General features: G+C 32.1%; 1 protein-coding gene across 3 annotated transcripts; it reads left to right on the top strand.

The window, feature by feature from the left end:
* Nucleotides 1-4,301: 4,301 nt before the first annotated feature.
* LOC102926947 (olfactory receptor 8K3-like) lies at nucleotides 4,302-9,613 on the top strand. 3 transcript variants are annotated; one of them, XM_076568655.1, is made up of 3 exons: nucleotides 4,302-4,340; nucleotides 6,112-6,178; nucleotides 7,443-9,612. In XM_076568655.1, the coding sequence occupies exon 3, from the start codon at nucleotides 7,877-7,879 to the stop codon at nucleotides 8,816-8,818; it is 942 nt and encodes a 313-aa protein (XP_076424770.1). In that variant the 5' UTR covers nucleotides 4,302-4,340; nucleotides 6,112-6,178; nucleotides 7,443-7,876; the 3' UTR covers nucleotides 8,819-9,612. The 3 variants fall into 3 exon arrangements, with proteins under 3 accessions (XP_076424770.1, XP_076424771.1, XP_006989765.2); XM_076568656.1 differs by having other exon boundaries at nucleotides 4,303-4,340; nucleotides 7,516-9,613; XM_006989703.3 differs by lacking the exon at nucleotides 4,302-4,340 and having other exon boundaries at nucleotides 6,096-6,178.
* The last annotated feature ends 625 nt before the right edge of the window (nucleotides 9,614-10,238 follow it).

Genomic DNA, 10,238 nt, shown 5'->3' with positions numbered 1-10,238 from the left:
CTTTGCTGATGCTCCATGAGAGGTCTTGCCTTTTCGGAGGAAGAAGGAATGGGGAATAGGTTGGGGGTGGCAACCTGGGGGGGATAGGAAGAGGGAAGAGAGTATAATCTATGGTTGGTGTGTAAAGTGAGTAAAAAGTTTCTTAATAAAGAAACAAAGTTGTCAGGAGGATTTAAATGGATATTATATTTAGATATTATAATAAGTCATGCAATGTTAATGTGTGTCTTTGTTTCACCTCCTATAGGTGCATTCATTGTATTATAGCATTTTTAATCATTTATAAGTTGATTGAAAAGAATTAAACTATCAGTTTATCAAGATGATATATTGCTTGGATATTAAGTCTTCATTCATATCAATGTAGTCATCTCCCATATTACAGCAATACAATGCTCTGATCTCTCATTGCTGCATTATTTTCAGATAAGACCATAATGGTGCTTACTAGCTTGATATATTTATTGATTATACAAGAATTAATTTCAATTGATCATTTAATTCTTTCTAATCCAGAGCATATGTATATATAAGTGAATGAACTAATTGTAGTACATGGATTCAGTTTTCTATAAAAGCATCTATTATGTTACTTTTATTCTGTTAATGGCCTAATCATAATTCCTTACTACCCATTTCACTTTAATGGATAGATTCTGTATTCTTTATATACAGAAAACAATATTTGTTTAAAAGTCATGTGCTAAAATGTCCATGGAATGGAAAGCCTACCTTAAATGTGATAGCAATAAGATCAGAACTTCAAGACCAGCCTTTGCCACATAGTTGAGGCCATCTGGGATATAAAAGATGACTTTAAAATGAAGCACTGGTAACATTCATAAAGGAATTGCTTTAAGTTTTGCTTTACTTTGAACTGTGGATATGCCATCAAAGCAATATAAACAAAACATCATCTAAGTGGTGCTGACTTAGATATTGAGCCAGGACTTCAGGCAGTTCATACCAGATACTTGAGTTCTGCCGGAACACAATCTCTCACCTGAAGTCCATGCATTTAATACAAAATTAATATACACAGTATATTACTGTTACTATTTTTTTTTGTTGTTTTTTTGGGACAGGGTTTCTCTGTGTAGTTTTGGTGCCTGTCCTGGATCTCGCTCTGTAGACCAGGCTGGCCTTGAACTCAAAGAGATCCACCTGGCTCTGTCTCCCAATTGCTGGGATTAAAGGCATGCACCAACACTGCCCAGCTACTGTTAATATTAAAACTTAGAAAACAAATTAATTTTTAATTGGCTGATAATTTGAATATGACACATATTTGAAACTATCTAACAGCTCATATCATTATGAATTTGTTCATCTAAATAGTTTTTATATTTATGGTGGTATGTTCATGTGAATAGGGATGTCAGAAGATGCCAGAAAATTACAGATCTCCTGAAATTGGAGTTACATGTGTTTTTAAGCTACATGCTGTGAGAGCTAGGAATCTCTTCAGATCTTTAGTAAGAGCACCATGCAATGAAAAATAGCTTAGCCATCTCTCTATGGACTAAGCACTTCAAATACTAGGGAAAACAAAACAAAACAACAACAACAAAAAAAAAACAGTCTCTCAGTGAAGAGGAAAAACTCAGGCCTTTTTCTATAGATTTTGATTTGTTACTTGATAGGGAATTGTCACATTGATACTTTTAACTGGAAGATAAATGAGGTAAAATTGCTCTGTGATATCTCCCCTGGGCTTTTGAGCACTGATAATGTAGGTACTTCTTTTCAATTAACAATTGTCTATTAATCCTTAGGAAACTGGATGAAATAGATAAATGCACATATACTCACAAAAGAGAAACTTTTTTAAATAATGTATATATTTTGATCATGATTTATAATTTTGATGTAATAAGACTAAGGTATAATATTATAACTATAATATATAATTATCACATAATACAATTATATTATATAATTTTATAACTATAGTATTATACTATAATGATATATAGTATATGAAATATATAATGTGATAGTATTATACTATAATAATGTTATAGTTTTTAAAAAGTTTACATGTTGGTCACTTCAGAGAGACAAGGAGAAGGCATCAATAATGCAACCATTTCAACTCAGCTGATAAAAAGTAACAAACAAAAGATTAAAATATTTAACAGCATTATATTTTATCCAAGAAGAAAAAAGTTTTAGATAAATTAATGAACTTTGTATAGGTTTGAAAATATCCACCTTTCAAAAACTATGGATTTGTAGTGTAAGATATTAAATTGAAAAGCACAATAACATATAAAATATATCTAACTCATTGGATTTTATTGATGAGTACATAGATTTGTACTCACTTATGACACCTTGCATTAGAGTGATACCAGCTAGTGCTTACTGCTAACAGCAAAGGGAATCTGATAGAATGCAAAGCATAAATTTATCTTGGGGAAAGCCAACAAGTTATTAGGGTTCAGTATAAGATAATTATGTCTCAAAAAGTTACATAAATAATGTGTAAAATAATATGCAAGCTGAAGGAAAAATAATTTAGTGAGGCAAATTCACATGCCATAAATAATCTTAGTGGTAATTACAGCATTTCGATATTATGCACCCACCACCTGTCTCAAAGTCAAATTCTGTTTTTGAAACTTTTGTCATGATAACTTGATTAAAACATTTCTCCCTTCCTTTTACTTTTTCCAAACTCACCCTTCTTACCTTCAAATGTGTGACCTCTTTTTTTTCACTATTTGCTAATGCATGCATATGTGTAGATGGATATGCATATATATTCCTAAATATAATCTTCTCAGTACATGTAATGTTACTTGTGTGCAAGTTTACAGAGCTGGTAGTTTGGGATTGAACAACAAAACACTGCGCTCTTCCCTGCGTAAGCCACCTCTGCTTCCCCAGCTTTCCTCTGTTGTCTCTAGTTCTTTGTGCAGGAAGGAGGCCTAGTGTGCTTTTCCCCATCCAGTTTGACATGATCATTGCTGGCTTCTTTGTTCATCTCACATTTGTTTAGTCACATCGATCAGACTTTATGGAAGTAGCTTTGGATATTATACTCTGATTTTCACTAATTTTTTCACAAAATATATTTTGATCATGTTTTTCTCATCACTCAGACCCTCCCAGAATCTCCCCTCCACCCTACCTAACCAATTTTATGTTCCCTCTCTCCCTGCCCCTAGGTCTGCCCCCCTCTCTCTTCCTTTCACTTTCTTTAACCCAGTCTCTCTCTGCCACCACAAAAACCAAACAAAATAAAAACAGGATAAAACCACAAGACTGAAACTAAGACAAAAGCAAGACAAAATAATGCCAAATCAGAACAAACTTTTCCATTTCAAAGTGATTTGGTAATCACTCCTCTCCAATTGCTCACTTCCTCAGGGAACTAGAAATAAGTTTTCTAAACCTATGTTGTTGTTTTTTTTTCTGTTGTGTTTGTTTTTGTGAATTATTCATGGTAAAGATGTTCTTAGTTTCGTGACTCCGTTTTAACTAGTACCATTTTTTAAATTCCCATATCTTTTGAACCATATGATTGAGTTCCATTCCTATTTCATGTGATCATGTGGTGTATTCATGAAAACAAAATGTTAAACTGCATCAAGTGTACTCAGAGTGCTGATGGTTGTTGGCACAGACTTTCACTGCAGGTCTCCACATTTGTAATTCTTAATGCCTGACACTTCAGTCTGTTTATTAGTAACTTCAGTTTGGCACAACAGTAAACTCGAAAGAAATACCCTCCCATGTTCTGATCTGGCCAAAGGAAATACTTCTCTCTTTTTGTTTTGGGTTGTGTTTGTGTTTGGGGCAGGTGTAGCCAATATTTGTTTATTTACTTTAATGGGACCCATGCAAAATTTGCATTTATGTGTTTGTCTTAGCTCAATCATCATGTTCTCTGCAAGTCTATGCACGCTATCAAACATTTCAAATTAATTCACCATTAAGATTTGCAATATCCAATAACATTCTATTTATTAATTCTAGAATGAATTTTCAAATCTTGGCTAGTACACATACTATAGTGAATGTGAGAGTACTAATTTTTTAAGATCCTAGTACCAACACATATGGAGAGATTTACATAAGTAGATTTTTGTATTATAAATTAGACAGACACATAAATAAACAAATAAGGTCTTAGTTGCATAACAGCATTCCTTGACAATTATTTTATAACCTCTAGACATCTCATTAGATGCTCAAATTATTCAGGTGCAATCAATGATTTGCTTAGAAAATCCATAGAGAAATGTTTCTGTGGTTTAAAAAACACATAAATTGACCTTAGAATCTCCATTTTAAGAACTAAACTGGGAATTCAAGACAGTGGTTTCATACAGGTAACAGTGTGACACAGCCTTCTATGTCAGCAGTGATTTCAATTGTCAAATCTCAGCCTTTCCCAACAATTTCTAAGTGTCCATTTCTAACACCAATTATGTGCTTTCTGAATTCTCTATGATGCTCTCAGTTTTTCTTTCTTGTTAATTTTTAATACTTGTATCTAAAGAATATCAGTTTTTTAAGCATCTTTGAAAATTATTCAGAAATGTTATCACACCAAGAGTATTTATATGTATACATATCATAGACCTACTGATTCATTTATTATTCATTTATTTTTCACAAATCAAGTATAAGACATGTTGATTTTATATATGCTATAAGAGCTTTAGATGATGTATTTGTCAAATCTATTTTTGTATACAGTTTATTAAAATATGCCATATATACAGTTTAATATAAGTTGGATTTTTAATATGATCTAAATATGAATTTACTGTCCTGATTTTTATGACAGAATTTGAAATTCAAGGAGTCTATATCACATTCTTGTGTCTAATACTCAGTTATCTTTGCTTCTCTGAAACAATAATACTATTTTTTATAAATATATAGATGTAATTAATTTCTAAATTATTCAAGAGGCAAATGAAATGTCCAAGTCATCAAAGGTGTGCCTAACATTATTTGAATATGAGATAATATTTTTCCAGTTTTATGATTATGACAATTTGTTCTACACTTTAATAATGATTTTTTTAGTGCTTGAAAAGCTGTCTTCCAATACTCAGTAAAGATAGTAACTCTGAAAAATATGTTTGGCTCTTGTATTGACTCTTAAATCTATAGATAGGATACAGCTTTAACTACCATTTTAGAAATATTTTATTTATGTTTTGCAGCTTCTTTTTTAAGTTTTCAACATTTTGAAATACAGCAATAAAATGAAAACAAAGCATTTATTTAAGGAATTTCCTTGTTATAATTTAATATTTTCTCATATATCGAAGGTATCTAGGACCATAAACTATAAACAATATTTAAGTGAGTAAAGCAAATTAAATATAGTGTTTTTACATAACGCTGTAAAGGATTTGACCTTACTGCTAATTTATAGATTATACAACCAGTTATGTTCAGCATCCTCACTATGAATTGTCTTCTTACTTGTAATCTCTTCTTATTCAGTCAATGTGGGGGATTATAATATTCAACAAAACTGATAATTTCGACTCATATATTTTTAATCTATGAGATGTGGGATGTGTTCATATATATATTGTATGATTTTAGAAGTTACCTCCAATGTGTTCTGGATTATATTTGCCAAAAAATTGTGTATGTGATACACAGGAAGATTTCAAATCATATCAAATTACCATGCAATTTAATCTTTTATTTGATTTTTATCTTTATAGTGTTGTTTACCATATAAAAATATGTGGAATATGAAGTACTAAATTTTATTATTATAAACCACACACTTCTTGTTCCTTTATACAAGGAGAGTTTTGAGTCTTCATTTTTAAATCAGTACTAAAAATTATTCTTCCTAATTTGCTCAGACATCTTTATATGTTTATAAGTGCTTGACTATAATATATAAATAAAGTTATCAAGATTATATTGCAATATGTCCTTAAAAATTCATAAGACCACACATTTATATCATATACACATTATTTATTTAATGATTATACAAATATTCAATAATTGAAACACAGCACACAATCCCATATACTTTTGGCATTGTGAAGATAAAGCCTGAAATAGGTCCAGTGAAAAACAAGATGCTTGACCTAATTACCTAGCTATTTATCATTTCAGATCAGTAAAGCGTTCAGTACTGACCAGCAAAATGTACAAAAACACTTGTGAACACAGTCTCTTTGTGGTGAGTTTATGCCCTGGCTAAAAATGCAAACCAGTATGTACATGTGACTTTTGAAAGTTTCTTGGGGAAGAATAGATACAACATTGTACAAGACCATCATTCTTTTCTTCAAACCATGAATAGGTATGTCAGGTTGGAACATGCTAAAAAATATTTTCAATGAAGTATTTGCCAAAATTTACCTTTGTGTATATACTATGTTCAAATACATCAGGAATATGTATCTGAATATGTTCTCTTTAGTTCCTTCATAAAAACCCAATTTGAGTTTGATTTTCTATAGTTCTATCTTACATATCTACTCAATATCTTTTACAAGCTAACTCTTTTAGCTACTATATCAGTAAGTATAAGTATTTCATAATTCAGTTTAAAAGGAGAGGTGGTAGATTTTTTTGTATATATTTTAGCTGCTCTTGAAGGATGATTAGTATATGCATTATGAGATATTACTAAATATACTGTTTATATATCACAATCATTTATATTTATAAAAATGAAGAACAAAGAGTATTAAAAAAGTGCAATAAACTTTACATAAGTGACATCCAAAGTTTTTAACATATTCAAACGTTATTTTAGTACATATGTCAATAAATTATATCTCCAATCTCTATTTTCAGCTATCTTTTTACTTACTGTCTCCTTATCTTCCATCTATCTAGGTTTATGAATCTTGAAAGTAGTAAAATATCACACTAAATATTATTAGAGGCTAAATATTCAATGAAATAGGATATTTCACAGCTTAGGTGGGTTGTAGCCACCAGATATGAGGAGAGATTTATCTGCCAGCCAAAAAACAAAACAAAACAAAAAACCAAATATTTGTAAACATTGAATTATGTTATTTTGGGATATTTGTTGTTGTTTTTTTATTACATTTTTTTTTTCATTTTACATACTTATCACAGATTCCCCTGTTCCCTCCTCCCACCTCTCCAGCTTTCTCCCCACAACCTAACCCCCATTCCCTCCTACAAGAAGGTAAGGCCTCCCATGGAGAGTCAGCAGAGCCTGGTAGATTCAATAGAGTATTCACATCAAGGATGTGCATGATGTCCCACCATAGGTAGTGGGCTCCAAAAAGCCAGCTCAGGCTCCAGGGATAGATCCTGATCCTACTGCCAGGGTGCCACTTAAGCAGATGAAGCTACACAGCTATCTCGCTTATATAGAGGGCCTAATCCAGTCCTGTGGAGGCTCTAAGGGGTTGTTCTAAATTTCATGAGTTCCCACTAGTTTGGTTTGGTTGTCTCTGTAGGTTTCCCCATCATGATCTTGATGCCCCTTGCTCATAGAATTCTTCTTCTCTCTCCTCAACGGGACTCCTGAAGCTTGGCCTGGTGTTTGACTGTGGATCTCTGCATCTGTTTCCATCAGTTACTGGATAAAGGCTCTACAATGACAGGGTATTGACCAATCTGATTACTGGGAATTGTTATTTTGTAGCATAAATCTAGTTTAGATTCATTCTTGCAATCTGCATCTGTTTTTAAAAATCTGCATTTTTGTTTTTAAAAGCATGTGGAGGTATGTTATATATGCATATTAAAGATTTTTAAATTTTGAAAATTGAAAAAAAATCAGGTTTATTTTACCTATAATATTTTATAAATATTCCTCCAATTAACAATAATTAAACTCTATTTATGATGCTGATTTCTCTAATCAGAACAGGCTTTCTTATAAGCTAGGATGGAGACCCACAACCTCACAGTAGTGACTGAATTCATCCTGATGGGAGTAACTGACCACCCTGAGTTACAGGCCCCATTGTTTGGACTGTTTCTCATCATCTATCTGATTTCACTGGTGGGCAACTTGGGCATGATTATCCTCACCATGGTGGATTCTAGGCTGCAAACACCCATGTACTTCTTTCTCAGACACCTTGCTACTACAGATCTTGGTTATTCAACAGCTGTGGGTCCCAAAATGTTAACAAATTTTATTGTTGGTCAAAACAGAATATCATTTAACCTTTGTGCTACACAGTTAGCCTTTTTTCTTCTGTTCATTGCTTGTGAACTCTTTATTCTGTCTGCAATGTCCTATGACCGCTATGTGGCCATCTGTAAGCCTCTGCTTTATATGGTCATCATGTCAAAAAGAGTATGTTGGGTGCTGGTGGTAATTCCTTATCTTTACTGCACAACTGTGGCTCTTCTAATCACAATTAAAATTTTCACTTTGTCTTTCTGTGGCTACAACATCATTAGTCATTTCTACTGTGACAGTCTCCCTTTGTTATCTTTGGTCTGCTCAAATACACAAGAAATTGAAGTGATAATGTTGTTCTTGGCAGCTTTTAATTTGATTTCCTCTCTCCTAGTTGTTCTTGTGTCCTACCTGCTCATCCTCATAGCCATTCTCAGGATGAACTCTGCTGAGGGCAGACGCAAGGCCTTCTCCACCTGTGGGTCCCACCTGACAGTGGTCACTGTCTTCTATGGGACTTTGATATTCATGTATGTGCAGCCCCAATCCAGTCACTCCTTTGACACTGACAAAGTGGCTTCCATATTCTATACCCTGATCATTCCCATGTTGAATCCCTTGATCTACAGCTTGAGGAACAAGGATGTAAAAGATGCCCTTCATAGGACAGGGGAAAAAATACACAGTGTTTTCCTTTGAAAAATAGGTGGGATTGGAGTCCTTCAATTTTTGATTTCCACAAAAATACTTAGCAAGTACAAAGGATCAACATAGAATTAAATGATAGCATTCTCCCTGGTAGTCAAACATCTAAATTCTCTATATGCATTCCTGAAGAAAACAATAGACTTCATTCCATTTTAATGAAGAGGGTTAGATTATATTTCTAACAATGTTAGATAAACCATCACTCAAAATATTCTTAGAGTATAAAGATCACAAATAATGGTATAGCTTTGTAATGTATAGAAAGAACCAGAGCTGTATAGCAGGGCTTAAATGGAGGTTGCATTTTTGATTCATTTGTTGCATTTTTCGTGTAAACATCTCCTTTACCTTTTAGGATTATTTCTAATTTCTATGAGTTGTATGAAAATCTAACTTGATTAAGCAAGTTCCCCTGCTTTGCTAATAAATCACCACAGACCTTGCTTAATTGCCCATCCCACGAGGGCCATCTATGGCTCTTCTTTTTTTCTCATCATCAACATTACTTTCATCTATGATACCCCTAGGTCTGGATAATTTGGTATACTCTGTCACTCAAATATCCTGTAGTTTGTTTGTAGTGTCTATTTTTTCTAATTCATGTATATGTGACTTTAAGTGAATGTACCACTTCAGATGGATGCTTAAGTTCTTCTACAAAGGCTTCTATTAATCTTCCTTTTGTTTATTTATTTTTATTACTGGCTCAATTTTTAACTTTTATTGGCTCTTCTTTCTACATAATTTAATTCTCTAAATCAAAATAATAAAAATAGTTTAAATGTTGTGCTGTCTTTTTCTTGCATATAATATCTGAATGAATGAAGTATTGTTGTTGTTCTCTATTGGAAAGATACCCTTTTATTTAGCTCATGCAACAGTGAGGACGCTATTGGATTCAATACATTTATTGATGGTACCAAATATAATATGTCATAATTATATTTATTATACATATTATGGTGTGTTATATTATATTATATTATATTATATTATATTATATTATATTATATTATATTATATTATTTGTGAGAGCAGGCATAATCTCACAAATAAAAATGTGCTATATTTCTAACAAAAGTACAGCAATATATTACAGAAATACATTTTCATGTATTGTGTAAACTCCTCATACATATTCATCCTAATCCATCAAGGTTTACAAAAGTATTTCCTCCTTAAATTTCATGCCATGTTATTTGCAAAATGTACCAAATATATCTGTGTCACCAATCAATTACTAAATAAGTGTTCTTTGGAATAATAAAAGTGTATGAATAGTCATATTGAGATCTATTAATGAAGAGATGAAACAGTTGATAACAGAATTGAATTTATTATACAGTTAAATGCCAAGTATTCATAGGTTTATATTTTTAAAATACTGTAATTTAGTAATAGAAAGTTCAAC

The sequence above is a fragment of the Peromyscus maniculatus genome, chromosome 4 (assembly GCF_049852395.1).
Source record: "Peromyscus maniculatus bairdii isolate BWxNUB_F1_BW_parent chromosome 4, HU_Pman_BW_mat_3.1, whole genome shotgun sequence".
Classification (NCBI taxonomy): Eukaryota; Metazoa; Chordata; class Mammalia; order Rodentia; family Cricetidae; genus Peromyscus; species Peromyscus maniculatus.
The sequence above is the reverse complement of the archived record's forward strand: the minus strand, read 5'-3'. Positions and strand labels throughout refer to the sequence as shown.

Excerpts from the sequence above, each read along its gene's own strand:
- LOC102926947 (XM_076568656.1), top strand. The coding sequence starts at position 7,877 with ATGGAGACCCACAACCTCACAGTAGTGACTGAATTCATCCTGATGGGA.